This window comes from Salarias fasciatus, chromosome 7, assembly GCF_902148845.1.
Source record: "Salarias fasciatus chromosome 7, fSalaFa1.1, whole genome shotgun sequence".
NCBI lineage: Eukaryota > Metazoa > Chordata > Actinopteri > Blenniiformes > Blenniidae > Salarias > Salarias fasciatus.
In genome coordinates this window covers 19,839,182-19,865,523 of record NC_043751.1, presented here as the reverse complement: position 1 = coordinate 19,865,523, position 26,342 = coordinate 19,839,182, and the positions used below count along the sequence as shown (strand labels likewise).

The 26,342-nt window shown below is 41.0% G+C and overlaps 6 protein-coding genes across 8 annotated transcripts; 3 read left to right on the top strand and 3 right to left on the bottom strand.

Moving 5' to 3' along the window:
- Positions 1 to 800: 800 nt before the first annotated feature.
- idh3a (isocitrate dehydrogenase (NAD(+)) 3 catalytic subunit alpha) lies at positions 801 to 5,842 on the top strand. 2 transcript variants are annotated; one of them, XM_030097199.1, is made up of 12 exons: positions 852 to 915; positions 1,271 to 1,336; positions 2,307 to 2,369; positions 2,486 to 2,569; positions 2,793 to 2,907; positions 3,456 to 3,643; positions 3,724 to 3,857; positions 3,935 to 4,037; positions 4,132 to 4,196; positions 4,610 to 4,694; positions 4,774 to 4,926; positions 4,999 to 5,842. In XM_030097199.1, the coding sequence occupies exons 1-12, from the start codon at positions 889 to 891 to the stop codon at positions 5,080 to 5,082; spliced, it is 1,167 nt and encodes a 388-aa protein (XP_029953059.1). In that variant the 5' UTR covers positions 852 to 888; the 3' UTR covers positions 5,083 to 5,842. The 2 variants fall into 2 exon arrangements, with proteins under 2 accessions (XP_029953060.1, XP_029953059.1); XM_030097200.1 differs by lacking the exon at positions 1,271 to 1,336 and having other exon boundaries at positions 801 to 915.
- acsbg1 (acyl-CoA synthetase bubblegum family member 1) lies at positions 5,191 to 9,718 on the bottom strand. Of its 2 annotated transcripts, none has more exons than XM_030097195.1 (13): positions 9,609 to 9,718; positions 9,207 to 9,475; positions 9,005 to 9,093; positions 8,523 to 8,643; positions 8,358 to 8,438; positions 8,130 to 8,279; positions 7,740 to 7,916; positions 7,418 to 7,599; positions 7,034 to 7,267; positions 6,724 to 6,941; positions 6,494 to 6,633; positions 6,155 to 6,401; positions 5,191 to 6,020 (listed from the first exon to the last, which is right to left on the bottom strand). In XM_030097195.1, the coding sequence occupies exons 1-13, from the start codon at positions 9,643 to 9,645 to the stop codon at positions 5,944 to 5,946; spliced, it is 2,022 nt and encodes a 673-aa protein (XP_029953055.1). In that variant the 5' UTR covers positions 9,646 to 9,718; the 3' UTR covers positions 5,191 to 5,943. The 2 variants fall into 2 exon arrangements, with proteins under 2 accessions (XP_029953055.1, XP_029953056.1); XM_030097196.1 differs by having other exon boundaries at positions 9,207 to 9,472; positions 9,609 to 9,675.
- A 2,366-nt stretch (positions 9,719 to 12,084) lies between these two features.
- dnaja (DnaJ heat shock protein family (Hsp40) member A) lies at positions 12,085 to 16,390 on the top strand. The gene is made up of 8 exons (XM_030097198.1): positions 12,085 to 12,213; positions 12,495 to 12,636; positions 14,351 to 14,525; positions 14,617 to 14,721; positions 14,956 to 15,183; positions 15,277 to 15,507; positions 15,596 to 15,696; positions 15,799 to 16,390. The coding sequence occupies exons 2-8, from the start codon at positions 12,505 to 12,507 to the stop codon at positions 16,012 to 16,014; spliced, it is 1,188 nt and encodes a 395-aa protein (XP_029953058.1). The 5' UTR covers positions 12,085 to 12,213; positions 12,495 to 12,504; the 3' UTR covers positions 16,015 to 16,390.
- Positions 16,389 to 17,817, bottom strand: rps27l (ribosomal protein S27 like). The gene is made up of 4 exons (XM_030097207.1): positions 17,777 to 17,817; positions 17,243 to 17,351; positions 16,679 to 16,789; positions 16,389 to 16,590 (listed from the first exon to the last, which is right to left on the bottom strand). The coding sequence occupies exons 1-4, from the start codon at positions 17,780 to 17,782 to the stop codon at positions 16,562 to 16,564; spliced, it is 255 nt and encodes an 84-aa protein (XP_029953067.1). The 5' UTR covers positions 17,783 to 17,817; the 3' UTR covers positions 16,389 to 16,561.
- A 1,037-nt stretch (positions 17,818 to 18,854) lies between these two features.
- On the top strand, positions 18,855 to 23,152 carry LOC115392531 (ras-related protein Rab-8B). The gene is made up of 8 exons (XM_030097203.1): positions 18,855 to 19,079; positions 19,646 to 19,706; positions 19,821 to 19,881; positions 19,967 to 20,044; positions 21,276 to 21,365; positions 21,484 to 21,549; positions 21,635 to 21,685; positions 21,788 to 23,152. The coding sequence occupies exons 1-8, from the start codon at positions 18,956 to 18,958 to the stop codon at positions 21,878 to 21,880; spliced, it is 624 nt and encodes a 207-aa protein (XP_029953063.1). The 5' UTR covers positions 18,855 to 18,955; the 3' UTR covers positions 21,881 to 23,152.
- Positions 23,153 to 23,241: 89 nt separating this feature from the next.
- On the bottom strand, positions 23,242 to 25,553 carry LOC115391618 (transient receptor potential cation channel subfamily M member 1-like). Its single transcript, XM_030095901.1, has 5 exons — positions 25,440 to 25,553; positions 25,212 to 25,356; positions 24,913 to 25,118; positions 24,686 to 24,818; positions 23,242 to 24,607 (listed from the first exon to the last, which is right to left on the bottom strand). Exons 1-5 carry the CDS (start codon positions 25,450 to 25,452, stop codon positions 23,242 to 23,244), a joined length of 1,863 nt encoding a protein of 620 aa, XP_029951761.1. The 5' UTR covers positions 25,453 to 25,553.
- Between the last annotated feature and the right edge of the window lie 789 nt (positions 25,554 to 26,342).

Sequence of the window (26,342 nt, the reverse complement as noted above, 5' to 3'; positions counted from 1 at the left end):
TGATAAAAATACTTATTCAGCTTTGTTACAAAAGAAAAGTGAAAAAAACATGTAGTCTTGACAAAAAGATGGTAAACTTCATGGAGTAGGTTCGCCCAATACATTAACAATGTATTTCAGTTTTTCAGTAAAATTTGTAAATAATAAAATAATATGACGAATTATAACTACAAAGGGTATAGTAAGAACAGGCTGCAGTAGTCCAGGCTCATATTTTGGACATCTGTGTTTAACTCAGAGTTTTGTGGCAGCAGAGCTTTGCAAGATGATAAAATAATCCTACATTCTGTATTTTATTGATTATTGGGGCAAAAAAATGAATAAATAAGATTATTTTTATACAACTGCCATGCACCATTTGCTTCTCGACAGCCTACACAGACTGTGTAGCACCGTGTTGCTTAATGGCGCCACCTGCTGGTAGATAGTGGTCTTAAAAAGCCAATGTTGGGAAATTTAAACCCATAATTTACAATATCAGAGAGAGTCTATTGTCATAAAGTGTCTTTTTTCTCAAGTAGGATTTGGGGTTACTTTTATGTACATCTATGTGTAGAATAGTTCAAAATTATAGTTATTACAATGTAACCAGTCTGAATGTTGATGCAACTTCCGAAATAGATAGTTTCAAAATAAGAGCAAAATTAGTCAATTTAATCGCTAAAAAGAAAGAACAAATTCAATTAAATGAAACATTTTATACTTAGATATTTATGAAATGAAATAATTAAAGTGGACAATTAATCGCGATGATACCAGCGCGGTGCAAATGTTACAATTTGGTTTTACGTCGAAAAAAACAAACCCTCCAGACCGGATATCCTCTGTGGAGCTCATTTATAAAGGACACCTGCTCGTTTTAGCAGTGTCGACCTTGGCTAACTCACGATGGCCGGCAGAGCGTGGAGGTCAGCGGTATGTACACGGAAACAACGTAAACGATAGCCTGGATGATCAATTGCATGTTACCGTGTTCCGATTATGTCTTTACGGCTGAAACTGTTGGAGACTGTTGGCCACATAACCTCAGGCATGCCGCAGTACCAGCACAATGCTATCAGTTAGCTCATGGCTAACGCGGTTTACTTGCTTGTAGTTACTATAGCAACCTCATCCCTGTCCGCTATGTAAGCTAGCTGCTACGCTAACTACATGTTTCTTCAAGTATTACTACTTTGTTGCACTTTAGTAACACATTTCACCTGTATTCTTACCCTGATTATTTGTCTGTAAAAGCTACATTATGGAAACACGTGTCTGTCATCTACAGATACTAAATCTGCTAAGACAGTTGGGTTTTTCGATCAATGACAAGGATAAAATCAAACCACAGGAAGTAAGTTGAGCCTATGTAAAGCCCTTTTAATGCTGACTGTTCTTGCTGCGTTAGTAAAAGTTAGTCGGCAACATCCTCCCGTAGTGCTGATGTTCCACTGTGGGGAAAAAAAACCTCGTCTTTTGCAGTGTTTTTTTTTTTTTCTTCATTCGAGCTTCTCTGCTTTTGCGCCGCTGCCATTTCTGTATTGTAAACTAGCAAGACGAGCATTGCATGATTTCAGATGTCTCCCTGCTCTGACACCTAACTAAAATGATGTTGATCACACTTTTGGTAGAGTTTGACCTCTTAAATCCAGGGAGTCAAAGCAAGGAGACATCTAAAACATGCAGGGCGGGACCTCCAGAGCCACAGTTAAAAGAACATTAGGGTGTCATATCTCAGTCACTTTTTTTAAAAAAGAAAACTGCCTCATTTTCCCTTGGTTTTATTCAGATCACAATATTAAGTTGGCAATACTTCAATGATATTTTTCAGATCAAATCAGACACACATGTTTACACTCTCCTTTTTACTTACAAAATATAATTTTGTTATGACATGGCTGGAAACTGCTTCAAGATGTAACATGTCCGTAACTTACTAACAACTCGTCATTCACAGATCTATCTGAGCTATTTAATTGTCTCTTTCTCTGTCATGATAGTGATGATTTGTATTTTGAGTGTCTCAAGTTTGTTGCATGTCAGACAGGCTTAAGGAACTGTGAGCAGTTTGGGTCACAGTGATTACCACATCATTTATTCAATCAAATACATGCTTTACAGCTACAAAGACATATTCAGTTGTGTTGATATTTTCTCAAACCTCAGTTAACTATGCTAAGTATCCATCACATTCTAGCTGTTTATAATATTATTGATTGTCAACACCAGATTAATGTTTAAGATTTTTTTAATTGTTATAAAGTATCGTAAGTTTGTACTTAAGCAGTTTTGTGATGTTTGTTTTGGGCATTTTTGATTGACAGGTGTCACGGGTCGTCGGTGCTTTTAAAAATGAGGCTCCTCAGTCTCGGACATTCGTCCGTGGGGTATGTTTTTGTCTAATTCTGAAGTATCACTTCTTGCCACTTTGTGCTTCTGTTGCATTAAGATAATGTTTTGAGTATGCAATTATTTTCATTTTTGTCTTTGTTATGCCTTTCAGATGCAAACTGTTACTCTAATTCCTGGTGATGGAATTGGTCCTGAGATCTCCTCTGCTGTCATGAAGATATTTGAGGCAGCTAAAGTTAGTATTGAAAGATCAACTAAAAAAATAAAATATATAAGAAACCGCAGTTTCTTACCAAGAACGTATACTAGTCACAAGACCGTAATTGACAATTCAAATTAAATCAGGATTTCAATTTTGGAATTAATGGTAACAAGAAAAGTGCTTTGTTTTCATATTGATTCAGGCTTCATTGAAACTAATTCACTGTTTCTATTTATATCTAAACACATGTTTTTAGGCACCAATTCAGTGGGAGGAGAGAAATGTTACAGCCATCAAAGGACCTGGTGGGAGATGGATGATTCCTCCAGATGCCAAAGAATCAATGGACAGGAACAAAATTGGCCTGAAAGGTAACAGACTGACTATCATTTGTTAGAATTATAATAGGGCGATCAAAGTGTGCTGAGATGGTATTTTTTCCCCCCTACAATGCATGCAGCAGTGACTTACAGGTTCAAAACTACCAAGTCATAAAATGGTCTGAAAAAACTGCATCAAAGTGAAGCACAAACCACTTTTTAGCTGAACTCGACAAAGGATCACTGCCTAGCAGTGGTTGGTGGACTTGTGTCTCACTGACCCCTAGAGTTATGCCGTAGGGAGGTTTGTCTTCTGGTAGGGTCGCCCATGCCAGAGAAGTCAAAAGGGTAGAGGTCTGACGAAGCACGATCCACTGGCCCTCTAGGTTGGGGGTTGGAACTCCTGTCACAGAAATAGCAACAAGAGGAAACCAACACTACTGGGTACGACGGGCCTCTTGGTTTCGAACAGACTGGAGTGGCGATCCTTTGTTGCTCTGCGATGTGCCTGAAGGCCTTCATGAGCATGACTGACTGACTTTATAGTTGAGTCCTTCCAAAAAATGTATTTGAGAGGTAATAAATTGATAATCTTACAGGTCCGTTGAAGACACCGATAGCTGCTGGCCATCCCTCCATGAACCTGCTGCTGAGGAAAACGTTTGACCTGTACGCGAATGTGCGCCCCTGTGTGTCCATCGAGGGCTACAAAACCCCCTACACTGACGTGAACCTGGTGACCATCAGAGAGAACACTGAGGGAGAGTACAGTGGGATCGAGCATGTGGTGAGATTCTTCAAAAACAACACACAGTTTCCATCGTTCAGTAGTTGAAGTACTTGAACTAATGACACCTCTGATTTCAGATCGTTGATGGCGTTGTCCAGAGTATTAAGCTCATTACAGAGCAGGCCAGCCAACGCATTGCTGAATATGCTTTCGAATATGCCAGAAACAATCAGAGGGCCAGTGTCACCGCTGTTCACAAGGCTAACATCATGTAAGTTGTGTTCAGTATGTAAATAACGAGCTGTTATTTCAAGTGTATTTGCTGACATGAAGCGATTTTCCACTCAGGCGAATGTCGGATGGACTTTTCCTGCGAAAGTGCAGAGAAGCCGCTGAGAAGCACAGAGATGTGAAATTCACTGAGATGTACTTGGATACTGTGTGCCTTAACGTAAGTCCCGTAATAGTTCATTGTTTAATGTGTGACATTGATGAAACACTCGGCAGTCGTGATGAAGAGGGACTGTGTTTGTACACACTCGCAGATGGTGCAGGACCCCACACAGTTCGACGTGCTCGTGATGCCAAATTTGTATGGTGACATTTTGAGGTAAGTGAAAATGTGTCTGTCATTTAAATAAAGAAAAATGAAAGCATGTTGGAATCAAAACAGAAATCCAGTCATGTGTCCAACGTGTTTTCCCTGGTTGGTCCACATGGGGTCGTTGTCGCACCTTCTGTAGAAACTGAGGAAAGCAGTGTGGGCTACAAATTTTTTATTATTTTTTTTCTTACAATTTAGCTCTTCCAAAGACTTTTCACCCTAGTTAAAAATAAGAAAAGTCATGACCAAGAGTATCTCTAAATTAATTGGCTTCAGTTGTGCAAATATTTGTCATAAGTGAGACTAATCTTTCCAGTTCATCTCTGTGTGTGTCTGTCCATGGAACCTGTGGAGTTTGCTGCTTTTTTTTGTTTTTGTTTTAATTCTCTCCAATCAACCTCATGTGTTTGTCTCTGCAGTGATCTTTGTGCTGGACTGATTGGGGGTCTTGGGGTGACCCCTAGTGGAAACATCGGTGCTAATGGAGTGGCCATATTTGAATCGGTATGTTTTTCAGTCTTGTCAGTGCAGTGTTTTATGGAGTCCTCGGGGCATATTGATGGATTGTAATTTCCCCCCTCAGGTTCATGGAACTGCTCCAGATATTGCAGGCAAAGACATGGCGAATCCCACCGCCTTGCTGCTCAGTGCAGTGATGATGCTGCGGCACATGGGGCTGCACAACTACGCCAAGAACATCGAAAAAGCCTGCTTTGACACCATTCGAGACAAAAAGGTAATCCTTCATTTACAAATGTAATTTATACTTGTTTCTGATTTCTAATACTTTTGCTGTGTATCTTGCAAGGTTCTCACCAAAGACCTGGGAGGAGAGTCGAAGTGCTCCGATTTCACAGAGGCAATATGTCAAAGAGTGCGAGACATGGACTAAGAAGATTCTGGTTGGGTCAGCGGTTTATTTGTTCGGGTTTGAGTTACTTAACGCCATCCTGTACGCGCACATCAAAACGTGTTGAAAAAGAGCTCAGGAACTACAGAGCCTGAATGTTTATTTTATTCTCTACGCACACTCTAAAGCACTGTCTTAAAACCTTTGACCAACAGTTTCTCAACATGCGGTATGCATACTCATTGTGACGATTGTGAGGTGTTTGTGGTGAATATTATGTATTTATTGGCTAAACCCGAATTTTAGTGTACTGGACCTTATTTTATTTTAAAACTAACCCGAGAAAACGGCAAATAATCAGCAAATCAAACTCTTAATCTTTTTTTCTTTTTTGCTTCACATATCTGCTGCTCTTTACATGACAATATCATTCCTCCTGCAAATATGATAGATGTTTAAAAAAAGAAAAATGGATATCACATTGTCATAACTGGCATTTACTTCAGAATTTTTCGAAGTGACTGTTGTGGGTGTCATCATGAAGGCAGCTTTCAGCCGCAGCTGTGAATGCTGCTGACGGTTACGGGAGAGTTTTTGGGTAAATATCCCAAAGAAAACGATACACAACATTCAAATTCCATGATGCAATTTAGCTGGAATCATTTTAAAGGCGTTAAAATGAAGTGTTGTCTAGATACAGCAATTTCATGAGGAAATATATAAGCATGTGAGAGGATGTACTGAATGCCTAAGAAAGTATTAGTCACAATTTAAAATATTAAATAAAGCCTCTGAAAATGTATGAAGTATTGTGTTGCTGGTATTTTTGATTTTTTTTTTTTTTTTTTTTTTTTTTTTTTTTTTTTTTTTACATTGTTTGCACAAAACAGTAATTTATTAAGACTAGTTTCGATAAAGACTCTCTATGACGCTGTGGTACATCTCCAAGACGACGGGGCGGCGAAGCTTCATTGTGGGACCTGGAAAACAAAGACAAACATCTGATTGAACCATTGCTCCAGATCATTTCTTTCATGGTGGGAGGGGCTGTTTTCTAATGATACACCCTCCATATAAACTCGAACTGTTGACTGATCAGGTCTGCTCCACTCACCAAGCTCTCCTCCAGAAACGGAGAAGTCCTTCCTCAAAACGGTCCACTTCTGGATGCGTTGGGCATTCGAGGTGGCGCCTGCATTCACCCTTTCGATCCCCTCTTTGATTGCCTGGTACACTTCCTTGTCTTGTCCTTCGACGATGTCCGACACCGTGGTTGCGTGGCTGCCCAACTGTTTGCAGAACTCCACGGCCTCCAGGCTCAGCGCCTCTGTCGGCTCCATGGTTTCTGTGTTGCTGCAACACTGAAATCAAATACTCGATTCTAGATTTCACCTTCACAACAGAAGGATTTTATGCTTTCTTGTTGGTGCAATGAAAGGAAATATCAATTTACCTTCAGGGTTAAAAGCATGGACAAGAACTTCCTCTTGTCTCCGATCAGCATGGCGTTGCTAATGATCGGTAGCTCCGCCTTCACTGCTTCTTCTATGGGAACGGGTGGAACGTTCTCCCCTCCAGCTGTGATGATCAGCTCTAGATGAGAAGAGTGGACACATTTACCTTTTTATAAATTTACCTTTTTAGTTTAACAAATGCCTTACTGGCCCCAAAAGACGTCCATACCTTTTATCCTCCCCGTGATGTACAAGAACCCCTCTTCATCAATCTTTCCCAAGTCTCCTGAATGCAGCCACCCATCTTCATCCAGGATTTCCCTGGTTTTGTCTTCCATGTTGAGGAATCCCATAAAAATGTTGCGTCCCCAGAAGCAGATTTCCCCCGTGCCCTCTGAGTCTACATCAGCCATTTTATAACGACAGCCAGGTACCACCTTTCCACAACTGGAAAACAAAGAAACAACCAAAAAAACATCTTACAGAAGATTAAAATGAACTTTCTCTTTTCTTTTTTTAACCATCCTGTAGTTTTTCACCTGGGTAGTTTGTAAGCGTTGGCCCCTGACATGAAGTGAGGTCCGGTGCTCTCACTCATGCCGTAGACCTCGTACAAACGGATGTTGAGGCCCAGGAAGAACTGCATTGTCTCGGTGCTGATGGGTGCAGCTCCGGAGAAGAACTTCTGACAGCAGGAAAAGCCCAACTCAGCCCGGAGCTTCTGCAGCACGAGGCTGTCAGCCAGGAAGAAGAGGAACGGTTTCCCCTCATCCCTGCGAGTAGGGAAATCAATACAATAAACAGTAAGTCTTTGCACTTATTGAACAAGAATCAATGTAGCCAATAAACACAAGCATATTTCTATAAGAGAAGTTAAATTCTATAACAGATTTTAGTCATTCAGTATAATTTCCGGCACTTACTTTAGCAGAAACCGTTGATTGACTTCCAGACTCACTGACATTGCCCATGTGGCCAGCTTCTTCTTCACGTATCCGCACTGACTGATGGCATATTTTATCTTCTCCATCATTTTCTCCCACACTCGCGGGACACCCATGTGAGATGTTGGACAAACCTCACGCAACGTAGTGACCAGGCTTCCCTTCATGTAATGAGGGATTATGAAAAATAAAAGGAAGAAAACATGTAGACAGGAAACTTTTTGTGTGTCAAAGGAATGCTTTGTGTCTTTGAGGAAGTGTCTAACCCTATAGACTCAACACATATTTGATCATCATTTACCTTCAGGGCATCCGGCTGTGCAAAGTAGACCAGTTCACCAAACTGGATTCCCGTCCAGAGATCATACATCTGAGCGGCGACGTGGCTGAGAGGCAGGTAACTCACCAGTGACTCCTGTTTAGTGTCGGCTGGCTGCACGTCTCCAGCCCGACTGGCATTCTTGGCAGTCCATGTGATCTGCAATAATTCAAATAGTCTTTGTTTCTTGCTGTCTTTAACGGTTTCTCAGTTCAAAGCTATGATTTTTAATTCTTTCTTTATGAACCAGCAAGATAAATTCTGAAAGGTTTAAAATTAACGTTTAAATTAAAAAGTTTAAAGTGAAATAATAAACCTGTGACATAGCTGAGGAGAGTTGGACAATAACAGCAGCAGTCACATAAAGCTTACGTTGTCATGACTGAGCATGACTCCTTTGGGTTTGCCTGTGGTCCCGGACGTGTAGATCAGGACACAGCACTGGTTGGCTCGCTGGCTGTCGATAATGTCGTCCAGATTTTGATCAGAAACATCCACACCCAGCTCCATGAAGTGCTCCCACTATCCAAAAAACAGCAGCATGTCACTTTAAACCAGCAGACGTTTCAGTCAGTATGGTGTGACGTCTGGAGGACTTACAGAATAGAGATTTGAGATGTTCTCGTCAGCCTGTCCGCTGTACTGCACAATGGCCCTCAGGTGGGGTAAGCTGTCTCTTATCTGCGGCAGCAAGAGTGAACATTTTCACCCCAAAAAATGCAGACCTGTACTATTTAACATGCAATTCCCGATCAGTATCAGTACCTGCAATATCTTATCCAGTTGCTTTTGATTTTCAACCACTACAACGTTGGCTTTGGAGTCACTGGCCACATACTGGCAAGCCTCTGGTGAGTTTGTGGCATAAATTCCTGTCATTATTCCTCTGCAACAGACAACACCAGATGTTATAGACAGCAGAGAAAAGAAGAAGTCATGAAATGTGCCACTGCAACAGATAGGTGTAAGGAATTAAAAAAAACAAAGCTCAGTGCCAAGTGGATATATTTAGTAATATTACAGATACTTGAACGTTTTTCACATTTAAAGATATTGTTCATGGTTGTTGGGATTAATTTTAATTTGAAATATCTATTAAGTGTTTATATATTTAGTCTGAAACTGTCACACTTATGGATTTGTATTAAACTTTAGCATTTTAATCGATCTTTGTTACAATGTGTGCAGCTTTCTGACACCCAGCCCACTCCACACTTTGAAAACCACTGTGGTGAGACGTTTCTTACCCTGCCATGATGGCTCCGATAGCAGAAATGAACCATTCAGCAGAATTGAATCCCAGTATTGCCACCCCATGAAACCGCTCTAAACCAAGCTGCACCACAACAACAAATGGTTTCTCTTAACATTTTTTTGAAACTATGATTCTAAATCAAGTTATTTAAATGCTAAACAGAAAAAAAAGAATTCTATTTTTAGATCATATACCTTGATGAAGCTCTTGGCAGCTTTCCGGCAGAGCTGATAATACTCAAAGAAAGTTATCTTCTCCCACTTGTCGTTGATCTTGCTGGCGAGTGCATGCATGTTTCCATATCTCTCCACTGCGGTTTTGAACATCTGGTGGACTGTGACAGGTTTCTCTGGACATCCATCATCCATCCTCAACAGCACGGAGCCTCCAGCGTCAGTCGTCCAAAGGGAATGAGCTGGAGCGAGGGATGTGCCTGCCGAGTCTTCTGCTATATTTATCTCTTCTAAAACGAAAGAAAATCAAATTTGGATGTCAAGATGAAGCAGGACATAAATCTTGTCATTCCTAAAGAGAAGGAAAACTGCGGAGGTCAGCTGCTGGCTGCCCTGCAGAGCTCTTCTGAGAAACTAACTCACCTAAAGTGTCTTCACTGTCTGCCTGCTCATGTGCCATAGACTCCTGAGCTGATGCCGCCACCCTGAAACACACAGGAGCAACATGTACTTTAACCGGCGCACACACACTCCAGCTCCGGTTCTGGCAGTAGTTTATGCGGCAGCTTTCATTTCATCACATGGCTCTAATTGTTGACCCAACACAATGTCGAGCTTTTGGGTCAGCTAAAGCCCCCTTTGTTTGACGGGGTATATTCTGTAAGAGCAAAAGATGGGTCACTCCAGCTCATTAAAAAAGGAATATGTTTGTGTACATTATTACATACTGTACATTAACTTTAACTCTTTTACTGAGAAGTTGTTAAAGAGAGTATTAAAGCTGAAGAGTTTTGATCAAAGTATAAAAAAACAGTTAAACTTTCTTACCTGACCTCAACAACTTTCCCTTCTCCAGGATGTACCATGGTATTGGTTTCAGGTCCCCTGTTAGTTTACATACAGTCGAGCCTCAGAAGTCAGACAAGCACCTTTCAAAATCAATCTTATAGATTGACTCAGAGATCAGAAGCCTGAAGAGATACCCAGTTCCTCATGAAGTTGTGAAACTGACCACACACTGCACCGGACCCCTTGTTTCATGCCGGGTCCAGAATTTAAATCAGTTCAGCCCTTTAATATGTAAAACAGTCTCCTTACAAACAACCGAGTCCCACACAGACAGACAGAACAATAAAACTTATTATTTCACCTTGTATCCTTATCTATTGTTTAAAATCAGTTTAAATTACACCGTGAAAGCACGTTTCATTGATCAGAAGATACTTATACAATCACTGAAAGAAGTAACAAGTGTAAATGTTTGTGTGATTGGGTTTTTTTCTGTCTAGTATGGATATTATGCTAGTATGTTTGCTGGCAGCACATCATGTTTGTAAAGATGAGTAAATGAAAAATCTTCATAAATAGTTCTTATCTTCCGTCAATCCTGTTTCTACACCTGCTTCTTTATTCAGCTGAGAGTCAGGAATCTGGATTATATCCCAGCTCACTTAATGCAAATAAATGTCTTTTTTTAGATAAATAAAACCAGCATATTTTTTCACTTATAATGATTGAGTGTTTAGATAACTGTGACATCTCTAGAACAAAAAAAAAAACCCAAATTGAATTAATATTTTCTAATATTTCAGAGCATAAAAGTCATTGGTGTTCCGTGTCTGATGAGTGTTACTGGTTACCACAGCTCAGGAGTCGATCTTTTTATCTTCATCTTCTGCAAACCCTTTATCCATTGAACAGCATATGAATGAAGTTAACATTTTTGATTCAATTCAGAAAATGTCAAGATGTACTGTGTCATTTCAGTTTGCCCAAAGTGTCGATAGATGGACTCAGAAGGGGGTAAAGCGCAATTCATTTTTAACTATATATTTACTTATTTATACATCAAGGCTTTTTCACTTGACTATCAAAACAAAGAAAACACAACAATGGACTTCGGTTCCAACTATTTTTTTTTTATTACAAACCTTTTTCTAGTTCAAGCCTTTTTCAAAAATTTGTGACACATTTACAATGAATAGTACTATTGTCATATAGTTACAAATAACTCACTCACTCACACACACACACACACACACACACACACACACACACACACACACACACACACACACACACACACACAAAGGATCCCCAGACCCCCCACTGTGAGGTGAGTGTGGTTGTAACTACAATGTGCAGCCCTCATATTTACAACCACCTTACATAATACATCCAAATCATTGCTACATTTATTGAAGCTGCTTTTTGTCTTTGCAGAAAATGGAAACAATGAACTGACATATACTGATCCAGGATATGTTTCAAGCCACTTTGTCTCTATTTGTCCTGATGTTGTGGTGGTCTCTTCAGGGTGTAGAGACCACAGCTGGGATTAGCTCCAGCACCCTGAACAGAATAAAGCAGTGTAAAAGATATATGGATGCGTCAGATAACAGTACAATTAAATGTGACTACAATGTAAGAGCACTTTATATTTTTGTGTTTTAATAACAATGCATGCATGCAAAAACATGCAGTTTGGTTGAGCTTTGTTCCTCTTTTCTTATAATAATTTCAATGTCCCTGCCCAACATTGACCGACCACAATTTCACATAATGCTGAAACTGCATTGTTGCAGACTGCTTTAACTACCGTACATACTAACTTAATTTAATCTTTTCAGAAAATGCAGCTTTGGTTAGTGTTTTTAAATTATTTCTCCAAGAAATGTGTTTTCAAGGTGGATATTTTATATAAAGCAAAGGAGAAAGCAATCAAAACTTAAATTAACTCATGCATTAATCATATTTTCTATTTGTGGCATTAGAATCACTTTAAACAACACAGTATTTTTAGTTGGAAGCATTTATATGCTTCAGGTATGTCTATGTTCGAGAATGGGAGTTTTGCAGGGCGCAGGGACTGGCTGAGAGCTCCCCCTCCCTCAGGTTTCGTTCCACACATCCGGCCCCAGAGCTCTCCAGAAAGTTCTCCGCCGTTCACCGCGGTTATAAAGGACTCGCGTCTCCCTCACAAACCCGCAGACACCAGTCGAAGGCTCCGCGAGCGGACTCCTGAGCAGTAAGTATCCCGGACTGTCACGAGGAGGAAGAAATTCATCTTTTTTAATTCAGTCAGCGCGAGCTTCACGTGCAACCACGACCACACGTCCTCCTCGCTTCTAATCGGCACGAGGCTTCGACTCTCTTTTTAATGTGCAGCATTCAGATTAGTAAGACATTCCAGCCGCTGTGAGCGGCGGTTGTGTAATATCGGCTTGACTAACGGCGACATTGAAAACGAGCGAATTGACGTAACGTGACATTTTGTTCTTATCTCCGTGTGTTTTGTTTTGTTTTAAGACTCGTCACGATGGTTCGAGAAACCGGTTACTACGACCTCCTGGGCGTGAGCCCCACGGCCTCACCGGAAGAAATCAAGAAGGCGTACAGAAAACTCGCTCTGAAATATCACCCCGACAAAAACCCCAGCGAAGGAGAGAGGGTAAGAGACGTTTGAAGGGGCTCCGCGGTGCCTCCGCATCCGTTTATGGGCTGCTGGAAGCGGCCTTTCTAATTTTAAACTGCACGCTGACGGACGGACGCCTGGAACTTTCTGGAAGCGTCTGGTCGCAGCTGCGCTTTTCAGGAACAGGAAGATGAACCGATCCCATGGATCGACCCTCTGAAAAGATCCAGATCGACTCCCAACCGGCGACTTCCCAAATTCATTTAAATTCTTTATTAAATAAACAATTTTTAAAAATGTTTTGAATTGAATTTCTGAAATGAACTACAAAACTGGAATAAACTTGAATAAATAGTATATGATTTAACCCTTAAACTGGCTGTTTTATTAGGGCATATTTTATGTAAAATCTTCACTGTTCATCCTGTTTCTAGAAAACCCTGCAGCTGGGGCTGTGCACAGACATTCTGTTGTGCAATAGCTGGGTCATAAAATACAACACCACTTTAAACTTGGCTTCAAGTAAAGTTACACTTCACTCATTTGTTCATTTCAGTAGCTGTAGACTCAGAAATATACTCCTACTTTTGGAGTTAAACGTAAGTGCTTGTTTGCTTTATGAGAGAGAAACTGCATTATAACTGGAAGCCCAGGTACACTAACACTTTACTGACAACTGATATTAAAGAATCCTCATGTTGAACAAAAATATACAGTTATTTAGATTTTTGCTGGTACTGAACATGTTTTATTTTACATCACTACATGATGTTTTCAAGACACTCAGTTTTTCAAGAATTTATTGTCTGAATGCTGGATAACTTTCAAGTGTAGGGATACACCGATACCACTTTTTATGAAAGATTAGTACAATTGAGTACTAACCTTTAGCTACTTGCAGATACTGAATACTGATGCTAGTGCCATGAAGCCTAATTCATACTCCATGTGCGGAGGCTCTGCAATGCCATGAATCCTCTCTGCAAAGCCTCTTCATAAATGCTCTGCTCACCTGATCACTTTACAGCCTACAGCATGCAGAGAGTTGTACCTTGAGCCTATCTGCACACTGCTCTGTGCTGTGCTTGCTGCTCTAGACTGGCCTGTTAGCCCAAAAACTCTTAAAGCGTGACTCAAGTTATGTGCAGAGCTAATGAGCTAAACTAATGATCAGCATTGGGAAATCTCTTTGTCCAAATGTCACTGGCGATTAAGTTGCTGGTGTTGTATGAACTGGCTTTCACCTCTTGATATTTTGTGAGAACATAATTTACAGTCTGCCTCACATTTGTCACTCTGTCTTAAAAAAAATCTCCTAAACTTGGACATCACTGTTGGCACACATCCCGCAGTAGTCACTAGGTGGTGTCAGGGATCTTTTACCGAGTGTGAAAACTAATGTTTAGCCTTTCAGTTGGAGTTAGATTGAAGGAATTTTCCTCAAAATAAATAAATGTCAACTACTTCATTCAGTGAAGTATGAGAAGTAGCTCTGTGACCTTTAATTAGTAAGCACATCAGTCAAACTGTGTCGCTCGGACAAAACACGTCGCAGTAGAAAAATGTTGGTGTCCCTCTCAAACGGCCCATTTCTCATTATCTGGAAGCTAACAATGTGCATTTTCCTTTCCTGTCACTCCACCCAAAGTCTCAGCATAATAGCGGATGCATTCTTAATAAAAGGATCAGATGATCCATAATATGATTTCCAAAAGTTTTAAATTCAGCTTCGTTCTTTTTATTTCCATAGTTCAAAACTATATCACAAGCCTATGAGGTGCTGTCAGATGCGAAGAAGCGAGACCTGTATGACCAAGGAGGAGAGCAAGCCATCAAAGAGGGAGGCATCGGTGGAGGAAGCTCCCCCATGGACATCTTCAACATGTTCTTTGGAGGTGGCGGGCAGATGCACAGAGAGAGGAGAGGTAAGATATAGCTTGTGATGTAGGACAAAGTGAAATGTTTACTTTTTTTTTCTGTTTATGCATCTATAATGGGAAATTTATGTTTCTGTAGGGAAAAATGTTGTCCACCAACTGTCTGTTACGCTGGAGGAGATGTATAATGGCGCCACAAGGAAACTTGGACTCCAGAAGAATGTAATTTGTGAAAAATGTGACGGTCAGTATTGCTGGTTTAAGGACTGTCTGGTGGGAGCACGGCAGTTGGAAAAATGTTTATTTTAAAGCACAAGTCATATAATACACAAGTAGAAATAATACAAAAACTTAATATGCAATTTTAAGACCTGAGTTTTAATGAAGTTTTAGGCAAAACTGCAATTCTAAGTTATAATTGCGGCTAATTTATAAAAGTCAACATTGATATTTGACTCCCATCTTGTTCCTTATACAGGATATGGTGGCAAGAAAGGTACCTTAGAGAAGTGCTCAACCTGCAAAGGAAGAGGAGTCCAGGTCAGAGTGCAGCAGATTGGACCGGGCATGATTCAGCAGATCCAAAGCATGTGCTCAGACTGCCAGGGGCAGGGCGAGAAATTCAGCTCCAAGGACCGCTGCAAAAACTGCAACGGACACAAAGTAGAACGCAAAAGGAAAATTCTCGAAGTTCACATCGACAAAGGTAACAATTTGAAGAAAGGAAAAAAAATCATCAACGTACACTGGTGTAAATCCTTCAGGAAGAAAAATAAACTTATTTGAATTTCTTTTTCAGGGATGAAAGACAGTCAGAAAATTACATTCCATGGAGAAGGTGACCAGGAGCCTGGCCTGGAGCCTGGAGACGTTGTGATTGTACTGGATCAAAAGGACCACCCCGTTTTCCAGAGACAAGGCGATGATTTAATAATGAAGCAGAAGCTCAAACTGGTGGAAGCCTTGTGTGGCTTCAAGAAGACCATTCAAACCCTGGACAACAGAACGCTCATCATTAACTCAGAGCCAGGTCAGTGTTTGCCGTCGGCTAGTCTTCCACTTCTTCTTTTTATGTTCGAAATATTTTATTTTTAACAACTTGTTTTTGCTCACAACAGGTGAAATCATTAAGCACAATGATGTGAAATGTGTTCAGAAAGAGGGTATGCCAATTTACAAGGATCCCTATGAGAAGGGGCAGCTCATCATTCAGTTTGAGGTGAGAGATAAAAAAAATATGATATGGTTTACCAGCCTCTCTGCGACGCCACGATTGTTTAAAAGAAAAGTCAATTTTGACCACTTTTAACTTGTCCTGCAGGTGGAGTTCCCAGAAAAACACTGGCTCCCGGAGCATCTCATGTTCCAGCTGGAGAGATTACTTCCCCCCAGAGAAGACGTGATGATTACAGATGATATGGAGGAGGTTGATCTCATGGAGGTAGAGGATGAGAACCAGCAGAGACACTACAGCAGGGAAGCCTACGAGGAAGATGATGAGAGTCCAAGAAGTGGAGTGCAGTGTCAGACACAGTGATTTGTGAAGTGATTTGTCAATTTGAAACAATGTCAGGATTTTGGGTAATGTTCCGAGATTTCCTTTCTTTGTCCAGTCAAAGCAAAATTTCACTTGTGTCTTTGGAACCGAGCACACAGAGTTCATTTTTGTGATCTTTTTGTCAGCAAGATGAATGTAATTGGAGCAATGTGCTCCTAAAATTTCTGTATTTGGTGTTGGTGTATTGTCTAAGATCAGTGTCTTTCTGTATGTATGTTTCTTCAAACGTTTGTGGCACAATGGTTTTTTTTTTTTCCATCCAGAAGCGGAAACAATGACTTTTATGCTTTCTGTGAAGGTTATTTAAAGTCTCAAAGATTTCTAATGATTCGTCAATAAAAAAAAATCCAAAAGATACTTCATTTAAAAGTGTTTATTGATTTCTTACGATTTCTTACCATTTCACCTTTAAGACCTTCCATTATAAAACTTGAACTCATTTGTACAACAGCTTGTTATTGGCAAAAACAAGACACTGGAATCAACAGAAAATTGTGAAATGTATGAAAGTGTGTTGAAGAAATGTTTAATGCTGCTTCCTCCTGAAAGAGCAACCTGTGGAAGGGTAAAGGAAAAAAAACAAATTAATCTTTGTATTTGGGAAGTTGGTCCTCTTTTTTTGGGGTTGGATAGGTGGGGTTACCCTCTGTCAGGCGAGCCTTTCCTCCTTTGGGCTGACACAGCACTGTGGAGCATCCCACACACAGCACCACTGTCTGTGCATGACTGAACACAGTGGTGATCTTGTAGCAGCCTGCAAACAAACAGCCAAACAGCTGATTCACTTAGGCAGATTTGGGATCTGTGTCAGAGGGCATCTATGGGTCATATGGGTAAGCAAATGTTTCATCTGCTGTGACTACAAATCAGAATTGATCCTTTCTCTCAGCTTTTTATCCATGACACACCAATGAGGATGTGTACAGAAATATAGTGTACAAAAATGTTCCATTCTTCTCATGGTCAACTTACATGCCCAATGCATGAGTAGCATCATACTAGCTTTAAAATCATGGGAGGAACAAAGCTGGACTTGTATTGTGAAAAAGTCAGCCAGAAGTTTTATCCAAACCTATAAACAATTGATACTTTTGAGGTTATTAGTATTAAATCCCCCTTATGATTTATATTCTCAACTGTGAATACTGTTTCACATTAAATGATTGAAATAGTGTAAAATGAGAGAGGATGACCGTTATAAAGTTACCTGGGCACTTCACATCCATAAAATAGGAATTAGGACTCTGAACCAGTCTCTTCTTCTTGTGTTGTCGTCTCTCCTGGTCGATCGTAGGGTGGAGGAGGTCTTTGGCCAGCTACAAACGAAACCATCTTACTGAATTTGCATTTGAGTATCAATCTGTGGTATGACAGTAGTGAATAAAAGCATCCTGATGACTCAGTTATAACCCATGACTATGAACGGATAAAATATAATCTGTGTCCAGTTAGTGGTGAAAGACACTATCGAAACAGGCCTTGTTATAGACTGTTTCCCGGATCGACATCCCTCCACATGAATATCGGTTGCGTTTCAGCAAATAGTCGTCACCCGGACAGCTAAGCTAGCTAACTACCAATCTCCATGTGCTCAGAAACAACAACACAACTCCGAGGCTTCACCGTGTCAACACTAAACGCACGCAAGGGATTCGGAGACTAAAAACCCGCACAGACAGGTGACAGTAATGCACATAAACTCATCAAGGAAAACGTTTTATGCCACAACTTTGTAACTTACAGGCATTTTCACCGCGCTGGTCTCACAGTGCGCATGCGCGTGCTGACTGCAGTAAACAGAGCACAGGATGTCTTCCTGCCTGAAATCTACAAACTGCAAGGTATTGTTTCATAATTTCATCAACTGTTTACTCACAACACAAAATGTACATTGGACTTTTTTTTTCTGGAGTCCTTTTTTCAAATTTATAATGTATGAACCAAGTATGTTCATAAAAATTACGCTAGAGCTCTCCTTCATTCTTAAAAACACAAACTGTGTTAATAAAACTTAGTTTGATTGGTCATATTATAAGGTGCTCACTGAAATACTGGAAAATTGAAATTACTGGCCTTATGTCCTTGAACTCTTTCTAAAATTATTGCTACACACATGCACAGACAGATAGACTTACATACTTATATTATAAACCTGAAGTAAACATATGCCAAGTTGGTTAAAAAAAATTAAAAAATTAATCCTACCCCTTCTCCAATATTCAGTAATCACACTTTAGAATCATCCTGCTTAGAGTTGAACACTGTTATAATGAATGGCACAGGTTGTAAAAGTGCAGAAAACCCTAGCAGATCAAAACCACACACATTTCTATACTTTCATATCACTTTACACATATTTCTCAACAGATTTCTGAAAAATGTGTATGACTGTTATATAACATGCTATGACCAGACAAGTACCCTCAAAATGAAAAGTCACAATCTTTTCAAATTCTACAAATTCTACAAACGCAGCAGTATCTTTTTTTTTTTTTTTTTTTTTTTTTTTTTGGCCTTTGGGTGAGTGGGTTTTAATTAGTTCATGGCGTCATAAAAATAAATCAATAAAGTTCTTGAAAAAAGGAAGTAGAATAGCAGTTTCTGAAATGCTCAGACGAGTCTGATACGACAATATGTTATTTAAAAATAAAGTATAGTATTTTTGTCCTCATAATCCTCATAGTTCTGAAATTAAAGTTATGTTTCTTCATGATAAAGGGATGGGTAAAATAAATAAAAATTTAAAAGGCCGCTATCCTATAAAACTCCACTTCCCATGATGCAAAGCGGCGCGTGCCGTCATTGGCGGGGCACCGGGACGCTGGTGGTCTTTCGCTTCTGCTACACAGACAGCTGAGGGCTTCAGACTGGGGCAGTTCCCGGCTCGGCGCGGCCTTGAGAGAACCGAACGCTGGTTTAAATGGCGAAGACGTACGACTATCTGTTCAAACTGTTGCTGATCGGAGACAGCGGGGTGGGAAAGACATGTCTGCTGTTCAGATTCAGCGAGGACTCCTTCAACACCACCTTCATTTCCACAATAGGTGAGTACCCCGCAGACGCCCCTCAGAATCAAACACAAAGCTCACGTCGTCTCTACTTCACATTTTACTCCCAGGTGAGCACGTAGATCGCTTTTACTGCTGATAATACCTTTGATGTTGATATTTTTTTGGTAGTTTGATCGCTCAGATCCACGCTGTCTAAAGGGGCTGGTACTGCATAAGAGCAAGACAATGGCACTGAGATCCAAATTGTGATATTCTGTCCTTGAAAGCTCATTTGCCATCAGTTTGAGATGAATTCTTCTGAATATTTCTGATCTTTCCAGACTTCATCCCACTAGGGTTTGTGTTGAAGTCAGTGTGTCCAAAATACTGTTATAATCATGTTAACTTTTATTATATGCCACTTCACATAGTCCCCAAATTCTTATTATTTCTGTGATAATATCTAACAGTGAAAGTTATTGTGCTTAAACCATAAAAAAACAATGGTTTTGGTGTGGCATCTGAGGCATGACACAAACTCAATGATGTCATGTAACTAATTGATGCAGCATGCTTGAGCTGATGCTGCTCTGAATGCTCTCTCTCCTGTCAAAATGCAGGAATAGACTTCAAAATCCGAACAATAGAGCTGGATGGAAAGAGAGTCAAACTTCAGATCTGGTAAGTGTGTTCCGAGCTTCCTGTTCCTGTTTTTAGATGCGAAACTGATGAATCTGCACTTTGATGCAGCGCACTTCCTCCTAGATGTGATCTTTTTTCATGTGATGTGTTCAGGGACACCGCAGGACAGGAGAGGTTTCGCACCATCACGACAGCTTACTATAGAGGAGCAATGGTGGGTGCTCATCTTCTCACTGTCACCCAGATGTGAAAGCTTCCCTTGCAGATTGTCACGAATTTGTTTATTTCTTCTCTAACAGGGCATTATGTTGGTCTACGACATCTGCAATGAGAAGTCTTTTGAAAATATCAAAAACTGGATTAGAAATATCGAAGAGGTAAGTTCTGAACTTCTGATAGTTCAAGTCATGTATTTATTTAGCCCATCCCTGGCTTTAAAATGCAGTTTAAAATCATCACTGGACACATTATACTGTATTTTTATATTATGGAGTTACTTGAAGTTATAATAAGGTTTTAATGAGGTTTGAGGCCCACTGCTCTTAAACTCCATTGGCCCATTTGACTACAGATATGACGAAAGACCCACTAAAGTATCGTGGGCCAAAACAGGTGCATTAAAAGATTTGTTCTGGCCTGCAAACTTACTTTGCATAATGTGAGACTCAGAAAGAAACATTTTCTGATGCAGCAGTGATGGAGTGTGTTGGACAGTGGTGGTGTAGAGGTTCAATTCCCACTGCCAAAACACTGCCACTGAGTGTTGTGGAGTTCTGGTTGATCACGATCATAATGGGTTGAATCCTTTGGATGGCTGAAAAACAATTTGGAATGAATGAAGCGTCTTCATTAATATTATTATTGCTTAAGGTTCATCTTGAAAACATGCATTTTTGTGAACATTGACTTGAAGAGAAGATTTCAGATGCAGAGGCAGAAACACAAAATCAAGTCATATATTCAGTCAGTGCAGCAGAGGAAGTGGTTGAAACGGAGGACATACATGTCAACACATTTGAATGTATTTAGCAATCAGGGGATTTTACAAATGGCACCAGTGTAAAATTATACTTCCTTTCATTGAAACACATTCGAATGAATGGCCACAGCTTCAGTTATTTATTTTGTAATACTGTATAAAAATAAGGGATTACAAGTGTTTTCATGTTCATAAACATTTCATCTTACCAAGAAAAATATATTTAATTGGAACATAAATGATTCTAATAGTACTTGAAAAGATTACGATAACAGTCAGTGGTTTCCTATGTTATATTTTACTTCTACTTATTTATCTGTGGGGAAATTAACAGTAATATCTATGATATATCTTTAGTATAGTGTATGCTTGATGCTTCCATACTTTAATGTTCTTCCTGTTTTCAGAAAATTGTCTTAATTATTTTGTTCTCTTAAGATTATAAGAGAAAGCACTTTTACATTTCTTTGCACTAAAACTAAGTGCAGAAAAAGGGGGTTGAAATATCTGTATTTCAGTATGTTTTGTTATTGTTTTGTATTTTTTCATTCAATGAGCCCATTTCTGTGCCCATAATAAAGTCATTTAGTTACATAAGGTTGCATAATGGGTGTTTTCAATGTCCTCAGCATGCCTCGTCGGATGTGGAGAAGATGATCCTGGGTAACAAATGTGACATGACTGACAGGAGGCAGGTGTCTAAAGACCGAGGTGAAAAAGTGAGTCCCCGCAGCGTGCACAGTCATTTCTTAAAAGAGGAAGTCAACCCACACAAATGCTAATGCAGTTTAGAATTTGCATTCAGTGACAGTCACATTGTGCTCTTCTCTTCCTCAGCTGGCTATTGATTATGGAGTGAAGTTCTTGGAAACCAGTGCAAAGTCTAGCTTAAACGTAGAAGAGGTAAGCAGAATTTGTAACCCACGTGACATGACATGCATGCAACATATTCATAACTTTTCTCTTTGTATTTTTTTTATCAAATCAGGCTTTTTATACAATGGGAAGAGACATATTGCATAATCTCAGCTTAAAGAACGTAAGTTGTGAAGAGACTCCTAAAATAGATGGCCACGCTTTGTAGTGAAGCTTTTAGTCACTGTATTTTTATTTTTTTTTTAAATTGTGATGTTGTTGACAGACTGACAGCACCGCTGGAGGATCGGGAAAACCAGTGAAGATCACAGAGAAGAAGTCGAAGCGGATCAAGATCTTCAAGTGTTCGCTCCTCTAGGCTGCTGGTCCGCAGCGTTCACCTTTCCAGCGTGACCTTGCTGTCCCGGAGCGCTCTCGGGCCTCCTGGCAGCGGCGGCAGCAGCACTGGTCTGAGTCGGGGGGCTTTTTCTGCCAGCTGAGCTGACAGCTTTACGGGCGGCTGAGACGCCGCCCTGATCTGCCTACCAGCAGAGGATCAATGAGGAATGAGGCCTGATAACCTTTTTTTTTTTTTCTTTTTAAATCCACTCATGCAAAAGACTTCTGCGTGACCATCAGCGGTGGTTTGTAGCTCGCCGTGCAGTGCCTGCTCGCCGTGGGCCTCCATCTGGTTAAACACAGCCGTCTTACACAGGTGCATCTCAAAAAGTTTGAACGACAGCAAAAAGTGAATTGCTTTGACACTCATTCCAAACACTCCCAACACAAAAAGGATTTAAAAAAAAATCTCACTTATGATAATCACGGCCTCCAGTTTAAAAAAGAAAAAAACAATATCTTGACATAATCTAAAATATATGTCACTGTTTGAATTACATTTTCAAATTTATTGAAATGCACCTGCAATAAAGAAACCACTTTAAGATCCTTTCATATTTTGTAGCATCTTTTTCTACACACTACCTACTATCATATTTACTATGATGCTGTAATATAAACATATCAAGGCTCAGCATTGATTGTATTTGTCTGTGTGAAATCATGTGCATTAATACGCTTACGGTCTCCAAGTTGCACTTAACATAATTTCTATTTGTTCTCTTTGTGTGCCTAGAAGAAATCACAGCAATGTGATAGAAATGACAAAAACATGTATTGATACAACTTACTGTATTATCTTTTTTTTTTATTATTTTATTTTAGCCAAGCTTTTATTTTATTTATACAGGCTTCTGTGTCAAAATGAAACTGTGAAAGGATTGTTTGTTTCATGGTGGATGTTATTTGTACATATCGATATCCGATTGACAGTATTTGCATGAGAGTTTGTAGGAAGACCTCCGAGGGGGGTCACTATTAAGCACACAGTATTAAAAAGAAAGCGTTTACAGGCAGTATTTTGAAGATGTTAACCGTGTGTCAGAAGGTCATGTGTTCGCTGTTTCAGACGTCGGCACAGCTCGCAGTTGTGTTTGTGCTTTATTTTCTCCTGAATCCGTCGCCGTCCAACAGGCTCCCTTCACATAACCCACAGCAGAACGCAGTGATGGGGGGGGGGAACTGTGATGTGAATGATTGTGAACTACTGTATGTTACACCAATGAAAAGTAAAGACAATAAAGAAAGTGAATCTTTACAAAAGTTTTTTTTTTTTTTTACTACACTGCTTCTGCTCAGTTCTCGTCTCTTTTTGTTTAATGTTCCTCTTTCCTGCTTTACTCATTTCTTGTCCTGTGCCTCGTCTTGCAGCTCCGTCTTCTTGGCGGTCTCGTCCTCTCCTTCCGCCGCCGACACTCTGCCACGATCACCATCAAGGTCTCTGTCGCTGCAGGAGGCTCTCCGCTCTCTGCTGACTGTGAACGACTTGGCCTTCCTCTCGGTGGCGTTCCAGCTCTGCGACCTGTGCGATGGCATATACTTTGCATCGGCCACGGTCAGATACTCCGTACCGTCTGAAAGGTTCCTTTTGGCCATTGGCTTTCTTAGATTCTGTTCGGGTTTTGCGGCCGGAGGAGTTTCTTTCCTCTCTGAGTGCGACTCTTCAGTCTCGCTTTGTTTTTTGAGTTCTGTGTTTGCTTGGAACTGCTGAGTCAGGTTTCTGACTGTCGAGATTTTCGGCATGTGGCCCAGGGTGCTGGGATGCACCTGATACTCCAGATCTGCCGGCCACTGGTTTGGACTCTTGGTGACTTGTTCCAGCAGTGACCTGTAGTCTGCGGTCTGCAGCTCTTCGTCCCCGGCGTCGGCCGGGTTGTAGACGATGCTGCTCATCGCCCTCTTCTTCGTGATGGGAGATGCTTGACTTTCACTCGGGACATATCTCAGAGATTTTGTCCTCTTTGGGGAGGAAGATGATCCTATTAGCATTTCGGCCCTTTCTATGGGCTCGACCACTTCCTCCGGCTCGTCGGGAGGACTCACTATGATGGTGCTCATCGTCCTCCTCTTGGTCAGAGGAGAGGCGGCCTGGTCCTCAGCCGGATAGTGCTTCAAGGATTTCGTCCTTTTCGGAGGGGATGAGGGCTTCAGTCTGTTTTTGTCCATGAGCCTGTCCAGCAGCATCGTGCTGCCCTTGTTAGTTAGGGTCTCTTGACTTGATGCCGCAGAAGCAGGCTTCTGTTCGCACGGGGAGATGAGAATGTCCACGCATGAGCTGGGCCTGGATCTGTCCAAACCGCCCACCTCCAAGGTCTGACCAGCTTCCTTGCCGCTAAGGTTGCTGACGCTGGAGGCTTGGCGCAGACTCCGCTGTCTCTCCAGCCCACTTTTCGCCGTCTCGTCTGCGTCTTTCGTCTTGGACGCGAACTCCTCCATGTCCATGTGGAAGCGGTACAGGCTGTAGCCGTCGGCGCTGTTGATGCTGCCCTGGCGGAGCAGAGACGAAGGGTCGCACACGGAAGAATTTCGAGAGTAGGTCCTGGTCAGCTCCAGCTTGTCCACTCCCGCAAGCTTTTCCAGCGCCACCGCCATTCTCCCGTGGATCTCTTCCAGCTGAGCAAGACGGAGATCCACGGTCTGCAGGGAGGCCTTCATCGTGTTCTCCCTCTCATTCACCTCCTCCAGACGCATTGACATATTCTCAACTCTGCAGGGAACACGAGAAGTTTATGGATGATTTATTAGTGAATTCCATTTGAAACCGAAACTTGAAAGATATATTTACCTTTCTGATGTGACCTTAATGCGCTCGTCACTGGAGGACTGCTGCTCATCCTCTTTTTCACGGAAATATTCCTCCACACATTGTTCCTCAAACTCATAAAGATTTTTAAGCTCCTCTGGATTCAACCTGAGCTCTAGAGAAAAAAATAGATACCAGTCATTAATAAAGTTGTTTATGGATGAAAGCAACAAGTCACATAAAACAGAGAATAAACACAGAAGACTAACTGAGGCCTCGGTCCTTTTCATCCAGCTCTCCCTCCTGCTTCTTCCTGGCGCAGCGTCGAAAGAGCCTGTTGAAGAGGATGTAGAGGTGGCTGAAGATGATGAGCGGCGGCGGCAGGATGGGACGGTCGTGGAAGGTCATGATCAGCTGGTACCGCTGAAACTTCCACACCTGGTTGGAAATGGACTTGACTTCAAAGAACGTGTTGCTGCGTGAGGGAGAAACAGCAAACTGGTGAGTACAGAGCGGATGTTTCCATGAAAATAAAAAGCTGGCCAGGCTTTTCAGAGCATGCGTTTACTTGAATACTGCAATGAGCAGGTTGACCAGAAGAATGTTTGCCACGAGGAGGTAACAGGCCATGATAGCAGGCGTGAGCCAGGCTCCAGGGATACACGGAGGGAGCTTCTTCCCATCTTCGTCATATAGATGTTCGCCACATGGAGCTGTGGGAGGAAATCAGAGCTGTAGGCTTGTTCTCAGAACTTCGATCCATTGGATTTGCATTCTTGACTTGAAGGGAACTCACGGTTGATTTCCATCGCATAGACTGAGGGAAGGTCCCAGAAAAGCACAGATAAACACCAAGAAAGCGTTACAAATCAATAAATACAAGATTTTTCATGCAATTTTTCTGTCAAGGTCAAGCTGATGTTCAAGAGAGGGTGGATGACTGTCAACAAATGTTCATCCGTCTCTCAACAGTCACTGACGATGTTAAAATCTTCAGTATAACTTTGTTCAAATGAAAAAAAGGGATGAAGTTTTACCACTTTTAATACAAGTAAACAAATGTTTTAACACCATTTAGTGGAAGTTAGTGAAACATATACAGAAGATGCTGTTTAATGCCTGCTTGTCGCCTTCACCCTGACAGAAGAAACATTCACAGAAAAAGAAAACTTAAAGGCAGATGATCATGACTGAGGAGAAGAGGTAGTCAGACATCTTCTACTAATGGAGCAGTGTTTAGTAACACGTACTACAATGGTGCCAGCAGAGGGAGACAAAGTATTGACGGGGGCTCAATGCATTGTTATTAGATATGAGCTTGATAGTCATACAGATTAACATAACACTGATCATCTGCCCAGAATCAGGAAACAGAATCTTACTATGAATTCTAGTCTTACGGTCTATCGAGTCCGCAAAAACCTCTCCATAGATCATCCAGTAGGGCATGTAGAAGATATTTCTGGCCAGGCGCCATGTGGGCTCCTCATCTGGGTGAAGGATGGCTTGGCGGGCCACGCCGAAGCTCATGAGCACCACCAGCATGATCACCACAAAGTACATCATGTCAATCATCTGAAAGAAAGGAAACGGTAAAAACAGTGTGATTTTTCATTTCATTTATATACATGTCACACGAGCTTCAGATGATTTGGCAAACCGTCCTTACCATCTTCCCGATCATCATCACGTAGGGTCC

Excerpts from the sequence above, each read along its gene's own strand:
- dnaja (XM_030097198.1), top strand. The coding sequence starts at position 12,505 with ATGGTTCGAGAAACCGGTTACTACGACCTCCTGGGCGTGAGCCCCACG. Across the intron at positions 12,637-14,350 it reads ACCCCAGCGAAGGAGAGAGG|TTCAAAACTATATCACAAGC; the intron begins GTAAGAGACGTT and ends TTATTTCCATAG. Across the intron at positions 15,697-15,798 it reads AGCTCATCATTCAGTTTGAG|GTGGAGTTCCCAGAAAAACA; the intron begins GTGAGAGATAAA and ends CTTGTCCTGCAG.
- LOC115392531 (XM_030097203.1), top strand. The coding sequence starts at position 18,956 with ATGGCGAAGACGTACGACTATCTGTTCAAACTGTTGCTGATCGGAGAC. Across the intron at positions 19,882-19,966 it reads CTTACTATAGAGGAGCAATG|GGCATTATGTTGGTCTACGA; the intron begins GTGGGTGCTCAT and ends CTTCTCTAACAG. Across the intron at positions 21,550-21,634 it reads CTAGCTTAAACGTAGAAGAG|GCTTTTTATACAATGGGAAG; the intron begins GTAAGCAGAATT and ends TTATCAAATCAG.
- acsbg1 (XM_030097195.1), bottom strand. The coding sequence starts at position 9,645 with ATGGCACATGAGCAGGCAGACAGTGAAGACACTTTAG. Across the intron at positions 6,634-6,723 it reads CATCACGGGGAGGATAAAAG|AGCTGATCATCACAGCTGGA; the intron begins GTATGGACGTCT and ends CTTCTCATCTAG. Across the intron at positions 6,402-6,493 it reads CCATGCTTTTAACCCTGAAG|TGTTGCAGCAACACAGAAAC; the intron begins GTAAATTGATAT and ends ATTTGATTTCAG.
- rps27l (XM_030097207.1), bottom strand. Across the intron at positions 16,790-17,242 it reads TATGGATGTGAAGTGCCCAG|GCTGCTACAAGATCACCACT; the intron begins GTAACTTTATAA and ends GTTTGTTTGCAG. Across the intron at positions 16,591-16,678 it reads AAAGGCTCGCCTGACAGAGG|GTTGCTCTTTCAGGAGGAAG; the intron begins GTAACCCCACCT and ends ACCCTTCCACAG.
- idh3a (XM_030097199.1), top strand. The coding sequence starts at position 889 with ATGGCCGGCAGAGCGTGGAGGTCAGCG. Across the intron at positions 2,370-2,485 it reads CTCGGACATTCGTCCGTGGG|ATGCAAACTGTTACTCTAAT; the intron begins GTATGTTTTTGT and ends TATGCCTTTCAG. Across the intron at positions 4,197-4,609 it reads TTGTATGGTGACATTTTGAG|TGATCTTTGTGCTGGACTGA; the intron begins GTAAGTGAAAAT and ends TTGTCTCTGCAG.
- LOC115391618 (XM_030095901.1), bottom strand. Across the intron at positions 24,819-24,912 it reads TGAAAAGGACCGAGGCCTCA|AGCTCAGGTTGAATCCAGAG; the intron begins GTTAGTCTTCTG and ends TTTTTTCTCTAG. Across the intron at positions 24,608-24,685 it reads ATTAAGGTCACATCAGAAAG|AGTTGAGAATATGTCAATGC; the intron begins GTAAATATATCT and ends TGTTCCCTGCAG.